This window comes from Lethenteron reissneri, chromosome 45 (genome assembly GCF_015708825.2).
Source record: "Lethenteron reissneri isolate LAM-NWPU_2019-01 chromosome 45, ASM1570882v1, whole genome shotgun sequence".
Taxonomy (NCBI): domain Eukaryota; kingdom Metazoa; phylum Chordata; class Hyperoartia; order Petromyzontiformes; family Petromyzontidae; genus Lethenteron; species Lethenteron reissneri.
This window is the reverse complement of record NC_083823.1, coordinates 9,046,395-9,074,065: the sequence shown is the minus strand read 5'-3', so window position 1 is coordinate 9,074,065 and position 27,671 is coordinate 9,046,395. Positions and strand designations below refer to the sequence as shown.

At 49.1% G+C, this 27,671-nt stretch overlaps 1 protein-coding gene across 2 annotated transcripts in view; it reads left to right on the top strand.

The window, feature by feature from the left end:
- The window catches only part of LOC133353974 (N-alpha-acetyltransferase 15, NatA auxiliary subunit-like), a 46,605-nt gene extending 20,215 nt beyond the window's left edge, over positions 1 to 26,390 (top strand). For both annotated transcript variants that reach the window (XM_061570527.1, XM_061570526.1), the window contains 15 exons: positions 4,136 to 4,289; positions 5,047 to 5,166; positions 5,903 to 5,998; positions 8,895 to 9,001; positions 10,728 to 10,800; positions 11,958 to 12,127; positions 13,596 to 13,727; positions 14,591 to 14,719; positions 16,250 to 16,481; positions 17,378 to 17,547; positions 19,777 to 19,888; positions 20,673 to 20,771; positions 22,043 to 22,186; positions 24,094 to 24,191; positions 24,926 to 26,390. In XM_061570527.1, the coding sequence (XP_061426511.1) occupies positions 4,136 to 4,289; positions 5,047 to 5,166; positions 5,903 to 5,998; positions 8,895 to 9,001; positions 10,728 to 10,800; positions 11,958 to 12,127; positions 13,596 to 13,727; positions 14,591 to 14,719; positions 16,250 to 16,481; positions 17,378 to 17,547; positions 19,777 to 19,888; positions 20,673 to 20,771; positions 22,043 to 22,186; positions 24,094 to 24,191; positions 24,926 to 25,048 (1,959 nt within the window). In that variant the 3' untranslated portion in view covers positions 25,049 to 26,390. The remainder of the gene's footprint in view (positions 1 to 4,135; positions 4,290 to 5,046; positions 5,167 to 5,902; positions 5,999 to 8,894; positions 9,002 to 10,727; positions 10,801 to 11,957; positions 12,128 to 13,595; positions 13,728 to 14,590; positions 14,720 to 16,249; positions 16,482 to 17,377; positions 17,548 to 19,776; positions 19,889 to 20,672; positions 20,772 to 22,042; positions 22,187 to 24,093; positions 24,192 to 24,925) is intronic.
- Positions 26,391 to 27,671: the final 1,281 nt, after the last annotated feature.

Sequence of the window (27,671 nt, the reverse complement as noted above, 5' to 3'; positions counted from 1 at the left end):
CAACAACAACCGCCATTCGCCACTAAGTGGCGGTGACGTCACCACGACGCTTGTGCCAGGCTATATGCACCTTGAGGCCACATGAGGTGTCGAACGCCCGCTGGCAGGAGGTCACGGGGCAGACCCAGGTGCCACGGGTCGACTGAGATGACTGGCTGATGCACCACCTGTGCCCCCTAATGTGCCAACTTGCTGTGCTTTAGCCACCCAGCGCTCTGCTCGTTGTTGTGAGCGTCGCTCCTCCGCCCTCCATTGTTGTTGGAGGGCGACTGCCTCCAACTGCCCAGTAGCGTCCTTCACGAGCCTCCTCCACAGAGGCCGTTTTTTACACCGCTGGTACCAGTCATCGGCAAGTCCACTCAGCTCCACATCCTCCTGTACCACATCACTCCATCTCTTCTAGAGCCCGTACCGCGCCAATTTAGCCCCCTCGATCCGGCCGAACAAAAGCTGTTTCGGCATGCGGTGATTGGGCATGCGGGCTACATGGCCCAGCCAATGCAGCCTTGCCTGCCAGAGGAGCTCACCGATGGGACTTTGCCCAGATCTTTCAAGGATTTGTGAGCTCTTCACACAATCCAGCCTGGTTAAACCCAGGATGGATCGCAGGCAGGCCAGCCTAAATGTTTCTAACCGGCGAAGATGTTCCATTAGGGGGGTCCACGTTTCGCAACCGTAGAGCGACAGACCAGGTAGCTTCCACACAGCGTTACGCAACCAACGAAAAGATAATGCCGCTCGACTGATTCGGAGTGAGACCTCTGCTGTTAAACCGGAGCCGGTCATGAACACACTGCCCAGGTATGGGATACTCTCCACTCTCTCCACAACTGCCCCATCACCGATTGGAAGTTGTGGGGGTGGAGTACCCGATGTTACAATATACCCAGGCAGGTGCTTCGTTTTGGTGAGGTTGATGGTAAGGCCCCACTTCTTAGTGGCACACTCCAGTTTCAGCAGCAGTGTTTCCAACTCCTCCTCTGAGTGAGCCGCAATTACCAGGTCATCGGCATACATAATGTGGTTGACCAATAGGGAGCCATCCCTTGACCGCACCCGGGCATCGATCAGCCTCCCATTGTATCTGTCCGGTACAGCTACTGAAGGCTTCATGAACTATGTGGTCGAAATAGATGTTAAATAATGTTGGAGCCAGAGGACATCCCTGTGGCAGCCCAAGGTGAACAGGGAATGGCTCCGACTCCCGGCCACGTAGTTTTACCCGGGCCCGCTCACCATCATGAAGGTCCTTAATGATCTTGTTGGAATTCCCTACACCTCTGCTGTAGCAAACGGACAAGAAATATGGCATCTGTGCAGGACCGCCCTTTCCTGAAACCACATTGGGGCTCTGCAAGCCTCTCCTCAGCTTGCCTGGCAAGGCAGTGTTGAATAATCTTTGCCAGGACCTTTCCCAGCACACTGAAGAGTGAGATTCCCCTGTAGTTGTTACAGTCTGTGCGGTCTCCCTTTTTAAAGATGGGGACCACCAGGGCATCCTTCCAGTCCTGCGGAACCCATCCAGTGGTCCAGACTGTTGATATGATGTCACGTAGGACAGTCTGTGCACAAACGCCACCCTCCCTCAACATTTCGCTTGGGAGATCATCTCTGCCCGGTGCCTTTCCTGGTCTCAGACTCTGGATAGCCTTCAGTACTTCCTCAACAGATGGCACCTCAGACAGCCACTCACAGGGGGTGACTTCCTCTTCCAATATTTGAGGCACCGCAGCCTCAGCAGGGTCTTCCCCACTTTGCCCCACAATGTTTTCCATGTGGAGGGATTTCCCCTCCTCCAGGACTTCACAGAAATGCTCAGCAAATCTGCAAACCTGTTCCTGGGGGTCGGAGATTGGATCACCTTTTTTTCCCCTAATGATGGTAATAGGATGGTGCTGTAGGTCACTTTTTTGATGGAATTAAATAGTGATTTGTGATCGCGGGCCATTGAGGCAAATTCCTTCTCCTCAGCAACCTGCGACCACCACCCATCCTTGCAGCGCCTCATGGCTCTCCGAACCTCCGAGCGAAGGCTACGGTAAGCCTCCTCATTCTCCGATGTGGGATGCTGTAGCCTATGAGAGTGGGCATGTCGCTTTTTCTCAGCCAGCTTGAACACCTCCTCTGTCAGCCAGGGTCTCTGGGGAGGTCTGGACCGGGTACCCAAAGCAGCCATTGCAGCTGCCTGAGTCACAGTCCTAAACCTCGCCCATTTACCCTCGACATCTGGAGGAGTGGGGGACGATGCCAACCCCAGCCGCAAGCTATGATGAAATTCTCGCTTGCAACTTTCATCAGCTAGCTGAGACCAGGCCACCTTAGGTTGGAATGGGGTCCTGGGTGTACACCCACCACCGGAGTGGAAGAATGGCAGGCGCATCTTACAGATGACTAGTCGATGGTCAGAGGGTAGATCAGCTCCACGGTAGGTCCTGGTGTCACGGAAATGGGCCCGCATCTGCTGGTCCGTCACTACGTAGTCCAGCAGATGTTCTTGCTTGGACCCGGCATGCATCCATGATGTTGTATGGATACGCCGATGCCGGAACAGCGTGTTGGTAATTACAAGCCCATGGGCTGCACAAAAATCTAGCAGCCTCTTACCGTTGTTATTGAGCTGATCTGGCCCCATGCCTTCCAATCACCCCAGACCAGGTGCCAGCATCATGACCAACTCGTGCATTATAGTCACCCAACAAGATGACTATCCCGAGGGGCCACTTTAGCTAGCACCTGTGACAGGAGGTCATACAAGGCATCTGACTCATCAGCCTTGCCTGCATCCCTCCACGGATGTTCGTCTTCATTGGGGGAAGCTGTAAGCCTGGGGCTTACAGCTTCCCACACCTCACCACCAAGCTCCCACGCCCCCACGCCCCCTTCATTCTTTTGTTCAGAAGAAGAGCCACTCCCTGTTGTTTGGCAGTCGCCTGCCCCGAATATAGGACTGTCCACCCCTCATGGTGGCAGGAGCCAGAGCCGGTCCACCGGACCTCCTGAATACCACAGAGATCCAGGCGGTACCGGTCCAGCTCCCGACAGAGGAGTGGCAGCCTCTCCTCCACAGTGAGCATTCCAACATTCCACGTGGCCATCCGTATTGGCTTTTTGTTGTTTCTGGAGGAGCCCCGAGGGTAAAGATTCAATCTCCTGGCTCCACCAAATGGGGTTTGGCCAGGAGACGTCATAGTAGCCTGTCCCCCCGGGGCCTCCGGCACAAGCTTGTTAATTACATTTTTCGGTCGTAGTTTAATGGTAGTTTTTTTAAGGTGGAGGGGTTACCAGCCCCTTGCACCCGTCCAGAGCCATCATTTAGCCGCTGTGGTGGTCACAGACGCCATGAGGGGAAAGGCCAATCGGAATTGGCCCTCCCTCTAACAGCACTGTCCACAACAGCGTTGCCCGTCCGGCACCACGAGGAGATAGGGGGTTGTTTTACTGACCATGCACACACATACCCACTCACACACGCACCCACGCACTCTCACACACAGCGCATGCGCACACATACACAGCGCCCACACACACACTCGCACGCACACACGCAACCCACCCACACATGCACCCACGCCCACATGCACCCACGTACACACAACAACAACCGGCATTCACCACGAAGTGGAGGTGATGTTACCAGGCCGCCTGTGCCAGGCAAGGTGCACTTTCAGGCCACGTGAAGTGTCGAAGGCTCACTGATAGGAGGTCCCAGGACAAACCCAGGTGCCATGGATTGACTGATTGGTATGGCTGGCAGATGCACCAAATGTGCCCCCTCTTGTCTCAATTTTAGCCACCTTAAGTGCATGTGTGTATGCGTGGCGACGTAGTTGTCGAGTACGCAGGTGGTGCAACTGGACTGGCACCGATTTTCCAGCCGCACGTCGCTACTGTCACCACGTGTGCAGTCTTTCCCATTGTGCTCTTACGCCTCCATCTGTCTTTTCTACCCTAAAGCTCTGCGGTCCTATATATATTAAGGTGTGATTGGCCAAATAATGATTGTTTATTTGTGGGAGGAAACTGGAGCGGTAGTGATGGCAGTGGTGGTGATGGTGGTGGTGGCTGTAGTAGTGATGGCGGCAGGAGTAGGTGGTAGTGGCGAGTGGGTTATAATGCAGCTGCGTGGCTTTCGCAGGTGATGGGTGACGCACGAGGCAATCAGCACAGCGAGCTCATGCTGTACCAGGCGGAGCTGATGGCTGAGGCCGGCATGCGGAGGGAAGCTCTCGCGCACCTCGCCCAGCACAGCGAGCAAATCTGCGACAAGCAGGCGCTGGACGAACACAGAGGTGCTTAACTATAACACTAAAACAGAACGTGCCAATCAGCGTATTGCTTCTTCAGCACCATCGCTGTGCGTTAGAGAGCAAACCCACAACAGCTATTATTGTATACAGGTATCCCTCGATTGATTAATTTCCAGTTTACAATATTTCGTGTTTGTCTGGTGCTCAGTAGGTAATAATTGTGCAACTATTCATGTGCTCATATTCTTTTGGTCTTTCGGTAAAGTCACGTAGATGGTTCAAAGAAAATAAAAATAAATACTACAACCTTTCACAACACAAGCGATTGTCTTCAAGAGAGTGAGGAGGATGACGATTGCTTGTGTTTTGATCGAAACGTCAGTAGTTTTTTATTTTCTCTGAACCATCTACGTGACTTTACCGAAAGACCCAAAGAATATGAATTCCTGCAGTCAAGAAAGCTTTAAGTCAAGATTTATTCATGTGCTCGTTTATAAAACTGCAAATCAGAATTATATTTTTATGTAAATCCTACCAGACACACATGTTGTCAACAAGTGGTCTCCGACTCTATCCCTCTTCTGGGCTCTCTATTTACATGTCATGAAGAAGGGCCGTTCCCTGAAATATCGCCTATTACGTATTTCTTCTTTCAAGGCCATGCACACACAGTGTTATTGGTGAACGTGTTGAGTGCTATTGTTGTTTACTGTGCTTGTTCAGAACAACTGCCAACATAATTAGTTGGAAGGTAAATGTAGTCGCGTTGTATTTGCTGAACGGTGCTTGCCGCGCCCAGGGGAGCTGCTGTTGGCTCTGGGATGTTTCGAAGAGGCGGCCGAGCTGTTCCACGGCCTCGTGATGAGGAATCCCGAGAACTGGACCTACTACCAGAGGTTGGAGCAGGCCACGCGCGCGGGTAGGTGCCGATAGGTGCGTTGACGCGCGCGGGTAGGTGCCGATCAATGCGTTGACGAGTGCGGGTGGGTGCCGATCGGTGCGTTGACGTGTGGGGGTAGGTGCCGATCAATGCCGTTGACGAGTGCGGGTGGGTGCCGATCGGTGCGTTGACGTGTGGGGGTAGGTGCCGATCAATGCGTTGACGAGTGCGGGTGGGTGCCGATAGGTGCGTTGACGCGCGTGGGTAGGTGCCGATCAATGCGTTGACGAGTGCGGGTGGGTGCCGATCGGTGCGTTGACGCGTGGGGGTGGGTGCCGATTGGTGTGTTGACGCATGGGGTGGGTGCTGATCAATGCGTTGATGAGTGCAGAACTACGCGAGAGGTTGTTGACGAGATCGGGGCATTGACGCGTGGCACCCAGCAGTTATCGCGTTCGGCTCTTCTTGCAGAGGTTTGCGGTTCGAATGGGGCATGCCGCCCTGGTCAATATTGTGGATGCATTAACTGTAAAGTTGACGTTAAAGATGCCGCGATGTCATTCCTAGAAATTTAGTAAATTCGATTTGTTATACGGGCACACCTCGATGTACGTGCATCCATAGCTTCGCCAGATTCCTGTGATGATGATCCCGTGAATTTTAGAGCTATGAGGCACTCCCCAAACAGTTTCCCGGTAACTTTTCAGAGTAACCGACTCTATGAAGGTGGAATATATGGATTTGTTGATCACTTGCTCAATGTCATTTTCAACAGAGTCGGAGGAAGATCGGTGGAAAATCTATCAACATGTCATGAAGATACACCCAAGTGCCAGTGCTCCTCAAAGGCTTCCCCTTCATTTCCTCACCGGTGTGTGTGCACGCTAACGTGTGTCCTGCTGGCCACACACCCACCCCCTTGTGTGCCATGTCCTGCTTGCCTTCATAGTAGGGTTGAACGATTTGGGGAAAATATCTAATTGCGATTTTTTCTGACATATTGCGATTGCGATTTGATTTGCGATTACATTTTTTTAAAGTCAAGCTTCAGTTCAATATTCACTGTGTTATAGATTTAAACATGTGATGGAGCATTACCACATGATACCATCAAACTATGAACTGCTCTATATATTCCAATGCAAGGATGAGAACTTAAGAGATATGAATTGCTTCCTAAATGTATTTATTAAAATGTTTTAATTGAAATAGAACAATCAAACATAGAACAATTGTTTAGTGAAATAAAGTTATAATAATAAACAATAAAACAAATCCAATCAGAAAGTAATAGGACTTTTCAAATCGCTAAAAATCGCAGCCTTTGCGATTTGCTAATCCCATTTTTTTAAATAGCGATTTCGATTTGAAATCGACTCATCGTTCAGCCCTACTTCATAGGTGCTCGCTAACAGCACTTGCCCCAAAAAGTCTATTCAGGCTATATCGGAGGTCTTTGTCATTGCGTGTGTGGGGAGCGGTAGCGGAGTGCTTAGCATACCGCCCTACGAACCTGCCGACCCGAGTTCCATTCCTGCTCACTGGTTCTGGGCCTCCCCTAGGTCGACTCAGCCTTAAATGCATACCTGGTGCTGAGACAGAAAGGTTGGTGACAGACAAAGGCGGCTGGGCGTATTCCTCGCCACCTCCACCCTGGTGTACCATTCCCACCTTCATAGGTGCTCGCTAACAGCACTTGCCTCGAGTCTGTTGAGGCTATACGGGGGATCTGTGCCATGTTTATGTGTGCTTGTCCAAGCGTGCTTTTTGGGTTGAGTGGCTGTGTAGTGGTACGCGCACCGCAACTACAAACTCAATTTACCTAAGTTTGATTCCCGAACACAGCTAACACCAGTAGCAAGATATTTCAACCCAGCCCTGGGCCCTCCCCTAAGTTGACTCGGCCTTAAATGTAAGCATTGAAATGTAAATATTTAAAGTATAGTGTGATTTGGTTTGCTATGTAAACGATCAGCACTGGGGAGACAAAGATGGCCAGGTACACAGCTAATGGGCCGGCCTTCATAAGAGCCCGGTATCAAAGATTCCCCTATACCATGTGGCTATAGGGGAATCTTTGTTTTGACCACTGGTTGTCTCTATAATAATGTTATCACTGTGTACAATTATAATGTTAACTGAGTATGAGGGTGCCATGGTGACGAGCTGTTAACTACCTTATCTGGTTTACAGGAGGTCGTGGGTTCAATCCCGACTGATGCCTGTATATTTAGAGTTTGCATGTTCTCCCTCTGGTCGTGTGGATTTTTCTCCAGGTCCTCTGGTTTTTCCCTTCACATTTATAATCATGCTTTTAGAGTATTTGGCTTCTATACATTTCCATATGATAAGCCACTTCTGCATCTCTGATTAGCCCGGTTGGATACATGGGGTGTGAAAGAAGTTCAGCATACATACACTTCGTTGAGCTATCATTTTGTGTCCAGGTCCCTTCTGAAAAAAGAGAAATAGATAAGTGGGCCTTACCTGTTAAAATAAAAATAGTTTATTGTTTAGTGAATAATTTCAACTTGTAATGCCATGCGGCCACACAGGATTCACTCGAACTCGCAAAGAGTGAACGACTTGGAGGCGCAAGAAGGGACCACAGGCGGGAATGGCAGTCGTAGTAGTAGCAGCAGCAGCCACGCAGTGATCTGGCACCAAATTTTCCCCCAAGCTCTGCGGTACTGTCTATATTGAGGTGTTATTGGCCAATTAATGAGTGTTTACATATGGGAGGAAACAGGAGTACACGGATAAAATCCTCGCATGCAAAGGGGGCAACACTTTATCCCGTACACATGAAACAGTTGAAGTTCATATTTTTACTGTTCTACCATCTCCTTGCAGAGCCAGGCTATGGCTCCTACATTTGTGCGGCGATCCACCAACCCTTGATGCTGGCTCCACAGGGCTGGATTAGATGCGATTATAGGCAACATATGGTAAGAATAGTCCACCAATCGTTGGGCTTTTCCGACCAATATTTCCAAGATTATTTGTTTAAAGTGACAAACTGTGAACTGGTTTTAATTATATCAGTGCATCTTGTTGAACAAATGTTCTTGCTGAATTGGCTGATGGTATTGGCAAGAGATCTCTGTGAACACTATAGGACCCGTTCATTTTGATCCTTATAACCCACAGGCAGATGGATGATTTTTTTTTTATTTAGTGAACATTTCTGATCGTAGTGAATGAATTAGTTGCGATCCAACTTGCCAGCCGCTTAATACATTTTGCATTATTGATTCATTGGTGTCAGTGGTGTTTATTTAGCTTTTAATATGAATGAGTGTATTCAGGAGCAACACCTTTTGATTATCAAAGGCTTTCTCTGTTACTTAACAGAAGCTAATAATGTAACTATATAAATGCCAGTTTAAAAATCGGTCATGAGAAAACATTGTTAAAATGTAATTCTCATCAGGCCCCCATGGTATGAACACTCCTCCTGGCCTTTCTAGTTAAGTGCCATGAAGAAGGGCCATTGCTCAAAACGTAATTTCTTAAATACTTTTTCGTTTTAAGGCTGTGGTGTTTATGTCTGTTTTGTTGTTTGTGCTTGTGCACCACTGCCAACACAGCAGCAACATAATCAGACATTTTCTTATATTAAAAACAAACTATTAAATTTGTCCCAGGGATTTACATCCTAGTCGGTACGCGTGCCCCGGTGGATACTCGTGCCCTGGTTAGTACACGTGTTTTCAACAGCTGCTGAGTTTGGAGGCCGTCTCGTCTTGTTGGTGTGGGATTGGTAGGAACGCGCTTTCGAGACTCGATGGACCGATACCTGCGCCAGCATCTGAGCGTCTGCTGCCCGCCGCTCTTCACCACCATCAAGGGGCTTTACAGGGACCCCGACAAGGTGCTCCAGCAAAGTGTGGGGGCTGCGAGGAGTGGTGTGTGCCTCCCAGAGAAGGCTCGTGCTGCGCTGTACAGGCGGTCCCCCGCTTTTACGACGTTACAACGCACTCCTGGAAACCCCGTCGTCGTAAATCGGCACCTATTTTATCTTAGACAGTTGAAAGATCAGAAACATCACTTGAGAATAACACAATCTCCACGCCAAGTCGCATCAGAAACCAGACCAACTGTTCAAATGTATTCCGAGTCATGTCGGAAGATGTCGTAAATCAAGTTTCTGCGTCGTCGCAATGTGATCCGTGGTGGCATTATATAAACGTTGTAAATGTGGATCGTTGTAAACCGGAGGCCCTTTCTCATTTATTATTTCGGGTTCGGTCGTGCAAGTATATATGTGTTGTTTAAAAGTGTCATGTCAATCAAACATGGGCAATGTATCACCACTTCAGCAGCACCACTGGCATTGTTGTTGCAGAGTGATCCACACCACGTTTAACATTGGGTACGAACTATTCTCTGCAGATCACATCCAGCATACTCAGGTTGTGAACAGGAGCTCGGATCTCGAGTGAAAGCGCTTCCCGATCCAAGCCCTTGAGTAGATGCTGTGTAAGGGTGTTTGTTGACTGAACCACATGATAATTCACTGTGTAACAAAAACATATATTTTTTGTTCCTGGGTAGTAAGTGTTATTTTCTAATTGCTTATGCCTCAAAAGTACAGAAAAAATGGCTATTATTCCCCACAAAATTAACTTTTGTGACCAGGACAGTGATATTTTGAAATTTACATATTTTCAATGAGAAAACGTGGTGTGCATTTGTGTCATTCCTTCACATAAGGTCCTGGTCACAAAAGCAACGTTTGTGGGGAATAATAGCCATTTTATATACTTTTAAGGCATAAGCAATTAGAAAATAACACTTACTACCCAGGAACAAAAATCGTGTTACATAATGTACCGTAATGTCGAATTCTTCGATGGTCACATGAAATTCGCAAATGTTTAAGCACAGTTCCATGACCCTGAAGTGGGCTACGCAATGGTGCAACGCTTCGCTCACTGGACTTGATATCCAGAGGTCGCTGGTTCAGATTGATTCTCCTGGCATGGCATCTAAAACAATGGAGGCAAGTTTCTTAAATCTCCCTCCTGCCTGCGTCTACCCAGCGGGGCACCACGGTGGTGAGATGTTAACTACCTCGCCTGTATACAGAAGGTTGTGTGTTCGATCACGACCCTGACACCTGTATATTGAGAGTTTACATGTTCTCCCTGTGGGTGCGTGGATTTTTCTGTGGGTCCTCTGGTTTTCCCCTGCCACATTTAGAATCAACATGCTTTTAGAGTATTTGGCTGCTATAAATTTCCACGTGATAAGCCACTCCATTGAGTTTCGTTTGTGGGCAGGTCGCTTCTAAAAAAGAGCTGAAAAGCTCAGTGGGCCTTACCTGGTAAAATAAAATAGTGTTAATAGTAAATAAATGGGTTCACCACAGTTAGTCGATCGGCAGGTTGCATGCGGTGGGGTAAAGTGTGGCTACTCCCACTTCTTCCAAGACGTCGGTCCATTGTGGAAGAGTAGGCCAAATTTACCATCTTCGAATGGGCGTTCTTGAGCTCCTTTCAGCTGGACGGCCCTTCCGCCGGTGCAATTGCAGGGATGCGGCCGTACCTCGTACCGTAGCTGTGCTCAGTAAAGTGAAGCACTCGTTTGTTTTAAAGGTGCTTGCCATCGAGGAGCTTGCGGTGGCGTATGAGACATCGCTGGAAAACTACGGCCTCTTTCACCGTGACGGTGAGCACCACTGCCGCCCCCCTCACATCGCCTACGGTCACGGGACATGCGAGCGCCTGACGCGTGCACTTCGCGTCGGGCGGCAGGGTTTGTGCGGTAGTAACGCTCACAGCGAGAAGGGGCGCCTGAGTGTGGTTCTCGACTCAGGCGCCTCTGTGTGGAATTTGGAAATTCTCTCTCCTTGTTCTGTAGAGTGAATAGGTGAGTGGAGTTTGTATGTTCTCCATCTGTTCTGTAGAGTGAGAGTAAGTGGAGTTTGTATGTTCTGTCCCGCTGTTCTGTAGTGTGCGAGTGAATGAGTGGAGTGGGTGGAGTGGGGAACGGTAGTGTGGCGCTTAGTGCACTGTGCTATGAATCAGGCGGCCCGAGTTCGATTCCCGTCCACGTCCAATGCCGGTGACGAATATATGAACCAGTCCTGGGCCTTTCCTCGCTTGACTCAGCCTCAAGTGAGTACCTGGTGTGATGTGTAAAACATCGCTATTAGGAATACAAAGGCGGCTGGGCTTGGTGCTGGCCACCCACCGCCTCATAACTACACCACTGCTTTTAATAACCCCACTTTTTACTTTAACCACTATCATCTTATGCACAATATAATTGTTAGAAAGCACATTGGATTAAAGCGCTATTAAAATCTATAAAAGAAGAAATGATATGTGCTCAGTAACATCACAGTAAGCACCTGTGTTCCCACCACTCGCGCTGTAATACACTGAGCTCTCGTGTCCTCACCACTCGCTAAGCTCCCGTGTTCTCACCGCTCGCTAAGCTCCCGTGTTCTCACCACTCGCTAAGCTCCCGTGTTCCCACCACTCGCGCTGTAATACACTGAGCGCTCGTGTCCTCACCACTCGCTAAGCTCTCGTGTTCTCACCACTCGCTAAGCTCTCGTGTCCTCACCACTCGCTAAGCTCCTGTGTTCTCACCACTCGCTGAGCTCCCGTGTTCTCACCGCTCGCTAAGCTCCCGTGTTCTCACCGCTCGCTAAGCTCCCGTGTTCTCACCACTCGCTAAGCTCTCGTGTTCTCACCACTCGCTAAGCTCTCGTGTTCTCACCACTCGCTAAGCTCCTGTGTTCTCACCACTCGCTGAGCTCCCATGTTCTCACCACTCGCTAAGCTCCCGTGTTCTCACCACTCGCTGCACGCTGCAAGACGACGGCGAGCCGCAGCACGAGCCCACCCTGCTGTGGGTGCGCTTCCTGCTGGCTCAGCACTACGACTTGGTGGGACAGTCGGGCCTGGCGTTCGACTACATCGACGGCTGCCTCGCAGTCTTCCCGTGCTCCCCGGAGTTGCTCGTTGCCAAGGCCAGCATCTACAAGGTGAGTGGACCACCACACATTGGCGCTTGTGGGAGCCACGCTCGCGTGACCCATGCTCGCGTGAGCCATGGTTGCGCATGGTGACGCTCGTGCTAGCGCACGTGCGCTTAAGAATGGCGATGATTTCGAGTCCAGGACAAACAAGCGGCGTGCGAGAGTTTGGGGCAGATGCAACGAAACAAGCGCTTTTTACACGCTTTCATTTAACTCACTCTGTTGTCGTTGTCATCGTTGTTGTCGTTGTTGTATCCTCAAATCTTGTAACTCTATTTTAACCCACTTCCCAATGTGCTATCGACTGCAAACTTGGTATACGTATGTCATACTGATGACAATACTATATCCTATCATCAAAAATATTTATTTTTAAACATTATTTTTTCTGTTATGTTTTGGCTTGGGTCTAATTATCCATGGTAAACTAACGTTGGCTGTAATTGGCCAGGGTCCCTTACGTTATGGCAAGCTTTGGGGCCACTTCCTGGAGTCGTGGAGTTCTGCCGTTACAAGTACATTTCATAAAAGCGTGTTTTTAAAAAAGTTTATTTTAATATTACTTATTTACCTGCAGGTAAAGTCAACGAATAAGGAGCTCGGTTAATCGCCAGCGTGCTATCACGTTATTGGCATTGAGTAGGATTCACTGGCAACCTTTGTACCCTCCGTTGCTACACACCACGGGAAGGGGAGTAGAGTCAAGGATGTAATGCATGCGGGGAGGGAAAGAGAATGGAATGGGAAAGACCAGAGAAACATTGGGGAAAGGAACAGAGAATCGAGAGTACAGGGTCAGGAGAGATGAGGATAGAGAGGAGGAAGAGGCTACATCAGGACCTCGATGCTGCTTCACAGAGAAGGAGTGGCGTCTGTTCTCACAGTGGGCGGGGAGAGGGGAGGGTTCAGAGTGGAAGTGGCCACACAAGTCTACGGGAGGCTTGATCTGAGTTAGAGATGTAACTTACATTTTAATTCGACGATGACAAAAAAAACGCATTGTGTTTTATTACGCACGGCCCCATGTGGCGTCACATGATCACTTTATTCATGTGAACAATGATTTACAGCCCTCTGTCACTCCACTACTGGACGAAGGCCTCCCCACTCATATAACCCTCGACACGCACACAAAACTAGTGGCCTGCAGTGTGAATCGCTGCGAATAATGTAAACGAACAAATGAGTGGATCTACTGATGAGAATAGTGGAAGAGGTTTGCTCTACATTTAGAATCAACATGCATTTAAGGTATTTGGCTGCTATACATTGTCACGTGATAAACTGCTTCATTCAGCTATCATTTGTGGCCAGGGCGTTTCTGAAAAAGAGCTACATATCTCAGTGGGCCTTCCTTACCTGGTTAAAATAAAACATATAAATCCTTTAGTTTTAGTTGAGTAAACGGCATATGCTTAGTGGGTCTCTGCGGGGAGGGAGGGCCGTGAATGATCGTGGTGGGGGTGTCGCGCAGCACGCCGGGGACGCCGTGGCGGCAGCCGAGTGCCTGAGACAGGCCCTGGGCCTGGAGCCGGGTGACCGCTTCCTGCAGGTGAAGCGCATCAAGTACCTACTGCGCGCGGGGCTCGTCACGCAGGCACTGCTGGTGAGTCCCTCGCGTGAGTCATTGTGAGCCTGGCGGCGACTCATTCGTACCGACGTTTGTACCTACGTTGTTTGGCTCGACGTTGTTTGGCTCAATGTATGAGTTCACAAGGGGGCCGAGCCTCCTGTAGGGGGGGCTGTGCACCGCCTCCCACCCACCAGCGAGGCTTCAGGGCTGACTCAAGGCGGGAAGGGTCTGCGAGGTTGCTCTCTGGCTTCATTACTGTTGGTTACATTTTTATAAGCCGTAGCAGTCCCAACATAGGGCTGCAGAGCACAATACAGTAAATTGTATCCAAAAATAAATAATAACATCTCCAGTTTGCGTAACACAGGGGTCGGCAACCTACGGCTCTGGAGCCGCGTGTGGCTTTTTATAGACTGCACCGTGACGTTATTTATTAAGGACCACCGTTTCCTATTCACGTGCATTGTGGCTCTTGAAATATTGAGTTTTTTTTACCAAATTCTAAAATAATGGTTCTTTTTGTTATTTCGGTTGCCGACCCCTTATCTAACATATCCTAGGAAATGAGTAGGATTTGAATATCTTTCTAAATTGAAGAATCTCAACGGTCAGGTGTAATTTTACAGGCAGAGCATTTCAAATATGGGGGCCACGGACCGGAGATGCTGTGTCAGAGATATTGCACCATTGCAGCAGAAGCAGCAGCAGGATCCATCTATTCAGCTTCAGCTGAAGCCATCACGTGGCTTCCAAACCCGCGACAGAGAGCTTAGCGTTACTCTTCACTAAGCCACGGGTGAGTGGAAGAGCAAGTCGATCGAATGGTGCTCGCTGCAACGCTCTCTGTCACAACCACGTGGGGAATCTGTCGTATTTGTTTTTTCTGCCGGTGGCAGGAGAGCGGCTTCGTGCAGGAGAGCCCCGGGGAGCCGCAGCCCCTGTGGTTCCTACTGGCGTTGGCGGAGGCGTACAGGCGGCAGTGCCGCCACCGTGACGCTCTCCGCGTGTGCCGCCAGGTGGAGAAGGTCGGTGCTCGCAAACCGGCGTTTGCTGCTCCGATCACATCCCCCACTCCACACGGCATACCAAACTTTTTTTCTTTACAGATGTAGTGACATTTGTGTAGTGCCGGCCCGAAAGAGGCACGGGGTGCGGTGTATTGACATCGCAGATACCACTATGGTGTGGGTGTAGTCCCGGCCCTAGAGGGGTTCGGTCAGCACTGATTGATAGCGCTGGATGGCACCACGCTTGGCGTGCAGTGCCGGCCTACAGAAGACAGGGTGTGGGAGTGCCGGCCGTAGGAATGAGGTTACTAAAGGCCATGGCACTCTGATTGACCCGAGAGGACACGTGACCAGTTAAGTCTACAAAGAGGCCCCAAGTGGGGGCTAGGGGTGGTCACGTGGTCAGGGTCCAGATCCTGCTCGAGGATTCTGGAAGGTGGTCGTGGACAAGGGCGGAGCCAGCCATGCCGCAGAGAATATAAGCCGGATCCCCGAGTGGGACCGGCGTTGTTGTTCATCCTGAAGAAACCTTCGTCTACGTTATACGTTCTCCGAGTTTCCAACACATGGACCTAGACCCGAGCTGTGGTCCCGGTCCGTAGTAGCCGGTTAAGTTGTAATTAGTGTCGTCAGCCTGGTGGTCACCACCATAGGTTGTTATTCTGTTAAAGGGCAGTTACCCCGTGTGTTGGTGTCAAATAAATGTGTTGCCTCCAAGAGTACGTCTGCGACTCAGTTGAACTCACTACACAGGTAAGGCCCACTGAGCTATATATTGCTCTTTTTCAGAAGCGACCTGGCCACACATGGTAGTTCAATGAGTGGGTTATCATGTGGAAATTTATAGCAGATATATACTCTAAATGCACGTTTCTAAATGTGGAGGGATAAAAACCGGAAGACTCTGAGAAAAATCCACGCCATCGCGGTGAGAGAGACACGCAAACTTAAATTATACAGTAGGCATCAGGGTCAGGATCGAACCCACAATTTCCTGTATACCAGGCGAGGGAGTTAACATCTCGCCACCGCAACATGAGTGGTTTGTTAGAGGCGACCTGGCCGCACGTGATCAGAATCGGCATCAGAAGTTTATATCCCACTGAGTAAAGCCCAATGAGCTAAGAGGCTCTTTTTCAAGGGTGACTTGACCGGCAGACAACATCAAAGCATTCCACAATTACAGATTTAAAAAAACACAAACGTAATAACAATCTCCGCACCTTCGATTAGCATGGTTGGCTATGTAGGGTATGAAAGAAGTTCAACATACATGTAAAATTACATTCACATGTAAACTTTAGTGAATGTAACTTGAAATAATCATGAGCATAATTATGGAGAATATAAATACCGCAACTTTTGCTTTAAAGTACGGGGGGGATAAGTAAATCTTATGACCTGGAGAATACAATAGTATTAACGAGACAGCAATAAAAAATAATCAGTTCTAGAGCGGGATCGCACATCCCAGATCGTTACAATTCGCTGGATCGTCGCCAAGGGCGCAAATCATCCGCGCCACTGGCGCTGTGTGTCTTCAAACAGCACTTCAACGACGTGGCCGCATCCCAGCTGGACTTCCACACCTACTGCCTGCGCCGGGCCACGCTGCGCGCATACGCGGGGATGCTGCGCACGTCCACCACGCTGCGCGGCCACCCCGCGTCGGTGCGTGCGGCCCGCACGGCCGTGCGCTGCTGCCTTGGCCTTCATGACCGGCCCTCCACACCCATCCGGCACGCAGAGGACGGGGGCCGCCAAGCGCGGGATGTCAGCGGTGAGTTTCGATGTGGTGCGCGCGGAGTTTTTTTTGCAAGCGTGCGGCACGATGCTTGTACGCACATTGAACTTCGGTATGCTCTGTACTTAACCAATCGTACTAATCGGACGTGCTGGGGGGGAAGGACAAGAAATTAAACGCAACAATCAGTTCTAAAGAAATTCGATTTCTATTTATATTTAAAAGTGCATAGCTCCAGTGGCTTCCTAATATCAAAATGAAGAGCGCATCTGAATGTGCGTGATGCAGTAACCGTCTTTGTTCGATGGGTGGTGGTGGCCACGCTGCACATGGCTGCCTTTAAGTGGTCCAGCACTGTGGAGGCAGCAGTGAGGGTTGTTGGATCAATGGACGTCTGTGAATTCCTACAGGACATCTGTGAAAAAGAGCTTCATATCTCATCAGATTTCCCAAGTCTAAATAAAGATTCTGATGCAAAAATATTCTGGTCACCTGCACAGATGTTGTGCAACTCCCTTCCCGTGACTGTCGAAAAATCATACCCTGGCTCTTATCAGGAGAAGTCGGTACATGAACATGTGGATTCCACCAGTTTCATCTGTATGGGATAGTGTTGCTCCGTCAACACGCGTGGGTTTTCTCTGGGTGTTCCGGTTTCCTACCACATGTATAAACACTCATTAATTGGCCGATAAAACCACAATGTAGAGAGGATCGCAGAACTTGGGGGGGAGTTTGACACCGCTCGTGTCTGTGGTCCCTCTTCATGCCTCTCGAGCCAGTGCGGTGGCGGCAGCGGTGCGTTGACGTGTCTCTTTTTCCACTCTCTGCTCGTCGGTGCCATCGGCGCGTATTGTCCCCATGCTGGGTGTCGCTCTATCGTTTCCCGGGGGGTACTGGCAGCCGTTTCGTACCGGATCTCTTTTGCTTAGGCTCGGCACCGGCTGCCGAGCAGCGCAAGCAGCAGAGCAAGCGGCGCAAGGCGGTAGCACGCATCCTGCGTGGTGACGGAGGAGGTGGAGGCAGCGCGGGGAGCGGGCCGGACCCTGACGTGCGCGACGGCAAGGAGCTACATGACTTCATGGAGGAGCTCGGCGTGCAGGTGAAGTGTGTCCCCACGCAAGAGAAGTGAAGTCCCACGGTCACCGGTACCTGGCGTCGTGGTGCAGCTGGTACTGTGGATCCGCAGAGCCGATGTTCTTTTTTGCGTGGCTGTGAGGGCAGAGAGCTTGGCTCGTATTTGGAGGTTGCACTTTATGCTGCTTGCTGGATGGTGATTACAATGAGCCTCACAACACGTGGCTAGTTGGGAGAGAGCCTTTTATTTTTTGTACGTATGTTGAATACTGCACCGTACGTAGCCAACCATGTAATCGGAGGTACAGGGTAACTAAACACAAAAATCTATTCAAAAGAAATTAGTTTTCAATCTTGATTTATAAGTGCATAGCTCAAGTGGCTTCCTAATATCGGAAGGAAGCGCTTTCCAGACGGCTGTAGAAGCGCATCTGAAAGCGGGCGATGTGGTTACCGTTTTTGTTCGATTGTGGGCCAAAAACCGCTGCTACAAGGAGTTAGCGTGATGGTTTATGCTCCTTGATGAGATCAGCAAGGTATTGTGGTTATTTGTAGGCAGGCACTTTGTGTGTGGAATTAGTGTGTTTTGGGTGACGTGGAGGCATGTCAGGCACACTTCTAATAAATGTACCATTGTTTATTAACTTATTGTATTTATCCTAGTTTTGAGAATGATGACAAATGTACTCTCTCGAATGCTATTCTCATCATGCCCCGTGGTGTAAAGTCCAGTCCCCAACTCGTATCATCAACTCCACCTCTCTGGCCTATCTACGTGCTGTGAAAGATACATATTTTTTCCTTTCACTTTTCACAATAAGAATCTTTATTTATCCTGAAGGAATTTGATGAGCTATGAAGCTTTGTCAGAGATGTCCAGTAGCGGCCATGGTCAGCGAGTTACATCAACTAACAACACAAGAATGGATAAAAGAGTAACATAGAGAAAAGGGGTCTTGTTCGTTCGTTTCTCAATCCGCTAGTCTTGGTGAGGGTTGCGGCGGCAGCATGTTGAGTAGGGCGGGCCAGACCTCCCTTTCCCTGGCGACAGACTCGAGCATTGAAGTTGCCCATTAAGATTATGGAGTTGGTAGGCGGCACTCTGTCGAGTTATGTACCCACCATCTCCAAGAAGGCCGAATACTCTGAACTGTTGTTTGGTGCATAAGCACAGACAACAGTCAAGAGTTTTCCTTTCTGAGACCCGAAGTCTCACTGAGGTGACCCTCTCATCCACTGGTACACACTCCAGCCAAACAGCACCCAGCCGGGGGCTTGTGAGTATCCCCACACCCAACCGGGTTCTCTCACCAGGGGTTACTCCGGAATAGGAGAGAGACCACCCCCGATCAAGAAGTTTGGTTCCAGTACTAATGCTGTGTGCGGAGGTGAGACCAACTATATCTATATAAATTCAACTATATCTAGTCGGTACCTTTCCACCTCCTCCACCAGCTCTGGCTCCTTTCCCCCAGTGACGTGACATTCCACCTCCCAATAGCTAGTGTACACCGCCAAGGTCCAGTCCATCTGAGACCATCCCTTTCCCTGCCATACTGGCATCTCACTCACCCTTCGTCCTGCGGATGGTGAGCCCACAGGACGGCACCACGTAGCCATTTCGGGCTGGACCCAACCAGGTTACGTGGGTCACCTGTCCACCAGGCGCTTGCCAGCGAACACCACCCCCAGGCCTGGCTCTGGGGGTGTGCAGGGTGAAGTTCTCTGATCTTGATATTTTGTAACCATTCATGAGGGCGTTTATTTTGGACTGTTATTTGTCTCGAACCTCCCCCCAGACCTGTTCGCCAAGGGAGACCCTACCAGAAATACAAGACTCCAGGCGACATAGCTCTTAGGGTCATTGGAACACACAAACCCCACCACCATGATAAGAGAAAAGTTAAGCAAGGCAATACAAATAAATGCAGAAAGATAAAGCTTGGAAGTATAAATTGAATGAGTATACAGTAAAAATAATTGCAGATTTGTCAAGATCAAATGTGAGCTGGGGCAATGCAACTAAAGAACAACGATTTGAAACCATACCAATACACCACAGTCCCACGATCACATTGCACTTCATGACTGAATTACAGGCCACACGCAGTGTCAATGAGTTTTTCGTGTTTCTGCGGTTTTCCACGTCGTGCGTTTCGCCTGCATTCTGCGTCTTCTGCGCAGTGATCTCTGACCCCTCAAGCCTCCCTCACCCCCGCACCCCTCCCACCTCCCCCACCACTCGCGTGGCCAGGACGCCGACGACCCACTCTCCGAAGCCGTGAGCTTCCTGGCTCCTCTTGAAAACTTTGCAGCGAACGACATCGCGACGCACCTGCTCGCCTTCGAAATACATCTGCGAAGAGGTAAGCGATCATGTGATCCATCAAGCAGGTATACGGAACCTCATCCTCCTCAATGACTACGGGGAAGGGATTTTCACAACATTAGCGCGATGATCCACCAACAGCTGCTGCCTCCAACAGTGCAGGATTACGGGCAGCCACGTGCAGCGGCGTAGCCACCACCACCGCCACACATCAGAAAGCACTTACCTGTCCTTCAGATTGCTCGCCTGCCCGAGTGAATGCCATCATCGAGCAGCGCAACCTTCGTCACGTGGTTATAATTTTTGTTACTTGTACAAAGTTTGAAAGTCATGAGTGTGTTTTTTTATATCGACTCGGTCGTGGTTTTCCGCTGGGGAAGTCTGCATCGGCTGCGATTTGTATTCTTCAATCACATTGCAGCTGCCGACTGTACCAATAATTAACGTATTCTCTGGATTATAGGAGGCTCTGGAAAGTGAGATGTATTTCCAAATGCGTGTCCGCTGTCAAGAAACTACCGCCGAGCCATTAACTACTCCAGAACACGTTCTGTAAAAAGCATTGAAATTAATCGAACTTAACTTATTACATAACTTCATATATTTCACAACGAAATTAGTATTTTCAAGTACATAAAACGAACAATAACAGTGAAGATATAACCACGTATTTTATGTTACGATGCTCGTGGCTTCTATATTGTACCAATAATATTGTGGTACCCGCCACATTGCGGAGACGCGAGTGATGGATAATTACAACAATTCAGTATGACCGCCGCGAGTGAGCGAGAAAGTGCAGCGGCCATTTGTGTCTGCAGGTAAACACCTCCTGATGCTATGCTCTGTGAAGCGCGCCGCCACGATTGACCCCCACGACCCCTGGCTGCACACCTGCCTGGTGCGGCTCTGCACAGTCGGTGAGTCACAGTGGCGGGATGTTAACTACCTCAACTGGTATACAGGAGGTCGTGGGTTCCACCCTGAAACCTGACACTTGTATATTTGGAGTTTGCGTGTCTCTCTCTCTTCCCGTGATCACATCGATTTTTCTTCGGGTCCTCCGGTTTTTCTCTCCACATTTATAAACAACGGGCGTTCACAGTATTTGGCTACAATTAACGTCTACGTGATAAGCCGCTTCGTTGAGCTACCATTTGTGGCGAGGTAGCCCCTGAAAAAGAGCTATATAGTTCAGTGGGCCATACTTGGTTAAATCAAAAATAGTTTAGTTTGTTTGAGTTGGGTACGGCGAGCGGTGTGGCTGGGGCCGCGGGGAGTGCGGGGTGGGGAGGGAGCGGCGGCACAGTGGTTATCGCACTGTGCTACGATCTCGGGCCGGCTACCCGAGTTCGATTCTCGGTCACGGACAATATTGGAGAATGTCTAAAATGATCCTGGGGGCCTCCCTCAAGTAAATTCTGCCATAGTAAATGCGAATCACACACGAACAGAGAACTCGTATGGAGTTCGAGAAAATAAGTGGGTTTTTGCAGAACACGTCACTAGAGGGGATACGATGGTCGATCCTCGGGACTAACTTAGAGTTGCAGTCAAAGGAGTGAAACATGCCGGATAGGACATCCACTGCAGAAATGTAGAGATTAAATCCGCCCTTGTTAATATTATTAATTTCTAATTATATTCAAATTGACATATTAACAATTATGTATCCAGGAAAGCCATGCTTCGTTATAGGCCTTGCTTTCAGGATGTCCTGTATTTGGTTTTCATTTTGAGATGTTTTCAGCCAATTAATGATGAGTGCATTAATTATACACGTGGGAGGAAACCCGAGCACCCAGAGGAAACCCACGCTTGCGAGAGGGCGCAACGCTCTATCCCCATCCAGATGGAGCAGATGAATATTAGTTGACATTTGCTGTACTGCCTTCTGGGCGAGCCAGGGTATGGGCTCCTCAACACCCATGGGAAGGGAGTTTCGTAAGGTGTGTGTGTGATCCACCAACCCTCGCTGCTGCCTCCACAGTGCTGGATTACAGGCAGCCACGTGCGTAGCCATCGCCAAGCGGCCAACTCTTTAAGTTGCTCAGTGGATTAAGATTAAATTGTAGCCTCATGAGATGATATCGCATCAGCTTGGGGAGGCCTTCATCCAGCAGCAGATTAATCTTAGATGCTGCTGAAGATGATGATGACGACGACGAGCCGTGTGTCGTGCCGAGTGTAGCGGAGGGCGTGCTGGGCACGACGGCACCCGTGGCCGAGGTCCTGCGTCAGGAACTGCCCCCCTTGCTCGGCGCCGGCAGCCTGGAGCAGATGAATGGGGACTTCCTGCAGCGCAATGCCACCTCGCTCCGGCACTCCCTCGCCGGTGAGTCCGCTGGCAGCCAGGCCCCGTTGTGGCGCATGCTCGCCGCACTCTCCTGCTCGCCGCGCTCTCCTGCTCGCCGCACTCTCCTGCACGACGCACTCTCCTGCACGCCGCGCTCTCCTAGATGCTGGACTCTCCTGCACGCCTGAGCAGTAGTGCGCTCGTTTGCCGCTTGTTGTAGAGGTTCACGGTTCGAGTCCAGCTGCCACAACTGCAGTAACCGTTGTAAATTACTGCTATGACTGCTACGAGCTGTCCACTTCACTCTCAGTGGACGTCGTTAGAGATCCCGTGACATCGTTTGCAAGTGCAGGACAACTTGTGCCACTGGTGTCATGGTTTGGATTGGCAAGTTTGAAAAGATTACCCCGTTAAATTACTTAAATGGGATCGTGCACAGCAGCAATCATCGCCCCCCAACTGTGAAAGTCAAGAGACTCAACTTTCTTGGGTAAACTCGCTAATTACAGGTACTCCTTTACTTACGAACGAGTTAGGTTTCAAAGGTCTGTTCGTAAGTCAATTTGTTGGTAAGTCCAACTTTACTCCTGTCGATTCCAAACATATTGTACGGCACGTACACTAAACACTGGTAATGATTTAAAAAGCTGTATAATCTCCTGTAGATGTAGATGCCACTGGTTATTCATGTTCTGCAGATGTAGATGACACTGGTTCTTTATGTTCTGCAGATGTAGATGACACTGGTTGTTCATGTTCTGCAGATGTAGATGACACTGGTTCTTTAAGTTCTGCAGATGTAAATGCAAATTACCTTTGGTGCTCCTGTTTCCTCGCTTGAGAACATGTCTGCAACGTTGGTCTTTTCTTCTCTTCATCAACTACTAACAGCAATTGCATCATGAACAGCTGCTGACACCTTAGTAACCCTTTCAGTATTTCGGTCCTGAGACTCAAAACAGCCAATGATTGACACCAAACAACCAACTTACGACTTTCGGTCTGAACAAGCAACTGGACATGCGGACAGGTTTGTTAGTATCTCTGAAAGTTCGTAAGTCGAATGTTCGTAAGTAGAGGAGTCTCTGAATAATTTCTTCTTGCCTGTCCTATTGAACACTTGCCTGTCCTTTACAACATTTACCTTCCCTATTAAACATTTTCTATTCCTATAGAAGGCCCATAATAGAGTTTTTTGGGGTTATTGGTCACGAAAGCCTACGTGTTAAACTCCTATAGAAGGCTTACTTATCCTATAATAATAGTGTTTATAGATATTAGCGTCTTCATGCAAACTGCAACCTACAAAGCTGCACAATCCGCAACACACAGAGGCGCAATTATAGATTTCGGCCAATTAGTGAGTGTTCACATGTGGGAGGAAACGAAAGCACCTGAGGAAAACCCTTGCATGCGAGGGGAAAACACAATCTCATTCCGATGGAATGGGTGGATATTAGCCCACACTTTGCTGTACCACCTTCAGGTGTGGCTCCTCTACGACACCCACGGGAAGGGAGCTTCGCAATGTCTCTCTGTGATCCACCAACCCTCCCTGCTGCCTCCACAGCACTGGATTACAGACCATGTGCGCTGTGGCACACACCACCACCACCGCCCGTCGGAGAGCACTTCCTCTATCCTACGGAGTCTGAGTGAATGCCATCATTGTCCACAGGCAGCAAATGGACCACTAAGCCACATGTTGCGTCCACAGGCAGCAGGCGATATAGTAATATTATTATGTTTTGTCAGATTTACAAATTGAGTGTATGCAGTGCAGAGGTGATGACTTGGGGGGACTTGGGGGTATAGTTGAACAGTTCCCCCCTAATGAACGACAGTGCTGTCTTCAGAAAAAATGTGACTCTTTGTCTCCATCCCCCCGAATGTACCATTCACGTTGTGCCCTGGAGAGACTCACGTGGGTGTTTGTTTTTTCGCAGGAGCACGGATGCTGTTTTTGCTAGATAAGGCTCACCAGGAGAAGGCCCTCGCCATCGCCACCAACCTTGACGAAGCGTTGACGGACAGGAATGTCGCGGTGAGGACTCCCACTCCCTCTCTGTTGCACAGCACTATTTCGCAGATGTAAATGACCATGACTCCTGAGGTACCAGAGCCAAGCTCATTGTTGCTTGAGAATGACAGAGGAGATGAAGCCTGGAGGTGTCTCTTAAGTCTTTGTGGATTGATCGTTTCTACTGCTCCTGTAAATGCGTAGCAGCAGCAGTTGGGACGATGATGGTTGTGGTCCAGATGGTGTGGGGGCTGCCACCGAGAAACGATGCCCGGCAGTGGCTATGGTGCTGCTCCTTGGTGTAGAGAGAGGAGGAGGTTGTGAGTTCGCGCGGCTGCTGCGGTGCGGTGGCACAGGCAGCAAGTGATATAGTAATATTATTACAATTGTTAGAGCGAGGAATTACTGAGTTACTGAATCACATTTGCACGGTAAATTCGGCCTGCAGCCATCCCATGGCGGGACAAAGAGCTGAGATGAGGGTATGCTGCTGCGTACCGTCTCATTACACGTACCGTGTCACTCCAATACTGTGTCATACCGCTCAGCAGCGCAGCTCAAGAAAGTATTTCATTGTTGACCGCTCAGAAGCTGCGTTAGAACGGTGGGCATTCCGTGTTATTGTAACGGTGCTAGTTCAGCTTTGTGCGAAATTTGTTCCCCCGAAGAACGAACTGCGTGATAGATACAACGCATTTTGTCAACACCACGAGGACTTATCGAATTGGTATCTGTGTCCATTGTGTGACCTTTCCCAGACTTGTACATCTGTGCTGGAGGCCCTGAGAGATGGCAGCCTGGGCTGCGCGGAGGCTCAGGCAGAGACGTACAGAGCGACGTGCCACAAGCTATTTCCATTCGCCAGTGCCTTCCAGCCTTAGTGCGCACCTGGACTTAAACACCCAAATACCTTTTATTCAGGTCTTATTTACGCTTGTTTACCCAGGATAGCCTCACCGAGTCTCAAGGCTCTTTTGCAGGACGGTCCTGCCAAGTTTTTTGCAGTAAGGGGCCGATGTTGATGTGTAAAATCCCAATTATGTAATTTGCAGGTCATTTTTCAGCATTGGCATGTTTTGTTCACTTCCAGTTACATTGTGTGGGGGTATTTTAAGCTATGGGAGGAATCAGGAGAACAGGGGGAGAGAACATACAAACTCCACCTCACTCTCACTCTGCAGATCAGGAGAACATCCAAACTCCACTCACACAAAGACAAAGTATAGCCTCAACAGACTTTTGGGACCACCTATGAAAGCCAGCACGACACACGAGGGAATGGCTAGCATCATGCCCAGCCACCTGGTACTCATTTGGGGCTGAGTCGACCTAGAGGAAGCCCAGGATTATTTAAGGTAATCATCGCTAGTGTTGGCCGTGAGAGGGAATCAAACACGGGTCGTTGGGTTTGTAGCGCAGCGCGCTCACTCTTGCACACACACTCTGCAGAACAGATGGAGTACAAACAAACTCTACTTACTATTCACTCTACAGAACAGGGCGAGATCATGCAAGCTCCACTCACTTTTCACTCGACAGAACAGGTGGAGAACGTACAAACGCCACTCACTTATTCACTCTACCGAAACGGGGGGAGACCATACAAACTCCACTCACTCAAATTAGGAATTGAACCCTGCGCCACATCCTTGCCACCAAAAAAAATGTTCTTTAAAGGTTTTTTTTTACGTGACATTCCATATGCACGTCGCAGCCGGAACGTTTGATTTGTGATCTGAAGAAGGGCCCATGGCCTGACACAACACTTATTAATATTATGTCTTTATTTTAAGAGCACACAGTGTTGTTGACGAACGTGTCGCGTTGCTTGCTTTGAGAGTGCATGTTCACGATGGAGAGAGACAGCTATAGCGTCCGTGTTACACACATCTCAGAAATATCGATATTTTTTCCCAAATATTTCCTTGCGATAAAATAACTCCTTCGAACCTGGTAGTTTACCAAATGTACTTGCTGAATGAATCATTCCAATAATTCCTGGGTGGCTTTTTGCGAGAGGTTTCAAGAATTGGCCACGTACAAATAAATATAATACAATATCCTGATGTGTTGCGTCATGACCTTTATCGCACGATCCCCTTGGTGACGCTGCGTATCATAGCAGTACTTGCGGACCCTACTTCTCTGGGCCTCTATGTGCTATGAAGAAGGGCCGTCGCCTCTTCGATACTGCTGTCTTTTCATGCCCCACTGTTATCGACAAATGCGTTGAGTTTTTGTTTTTTTGATTGAAATTATAGATGCAGCTGGCACTTTTGCTCATAGTGATAATGCGATTTGTAGCATGCACAATATTTCACAAAATTGACCGTGGACTACGAGGCGCGTGGAGCCAAAATCCCATTCGCCCCAGAAGCTGGGTGACCTGGTGTCACCACTTGACTCTTTGCCCTCGTTGGGGGCACCACAGGGTATAGTTTTAGGCCAACACTGTATACGTTTGTAGCACCACCACAGGTTGGCCAGCTCCATCTCGCTGACACCAACGCACCTCCTTTTTTTTCCGCACCTCCGATTAGCACGGCTGGGTACGTAAGGCGTAAAATAAGTTCAACATACATATCGGGTACAGTTTTAGTCAGGAGCCAGGGTGTAAATTGTAGCATAGTGTCTCATTTATTTAAAGTTTCCCCTCTTGAGAGCCATTGTTCCACTGGTCAGCCTATCACACGATTACATTTTCTGTGATAAGGCAATGTCACTGATGAGTTGTTCTTTTTCATTCATGCTTGTGCAACAGCACGCACACGGTGGTGTTAATGTTCCGTTTTTTATTTTGACCACGAGAGAATGTGCGTCGACACGGATCTCGTATTGAAAAGTCCGCTCAAGTCCGTATTGAACTATCCCCTCGGCGTGGATCAGACGATCCTGCCGAAAGGTGTGCGGTCGTTTTGTTACATGTGGCTCGGCTATTTCGCCGTCGCGTCCGGTCAAAACGTAGGCGGTAAAGTTGTGAAAATGTGGGCAGCTCAATCTGGCTGACACCAATAATTCATGCAGTAAACAACTTCATGTGTCGTCGCAAGAGTAATGTGACAATTGTATAGAAATATATTTTGTATGTATAGTATTTTAGCCGAGAATATATTTTCCTTTGAAGGCCGCAGTGTTATTGATGGAACGCGTGGAGTTTAGTTTTTTTGCACCACTGCCAACGCAGCAGCATCAACATAATTTCGTAAAATTATTCAACATCACTTAAGTCTAAACAATAGAGCAATAAAATGTCTTGCCTATACTCAGTCACGACCCGACTGCCATGCTGGATTACACTACACCTGAGTGCAACAGTGTTACTCGTCTTACTGGTAGTAATAGAATCTGTCTAAATCAGCTCAAGCCTCCCCTAAATGATGTGGCTTCTCTGTGGCCACCCATAATCTTACAAATTGTAAATGTTGTGGTTTCACGCTTCAACACACCGGTGGGCTAAAGTAGTGAACTATTTGTCTTTTGTCAACGTGACACTTTTTTTGCTGA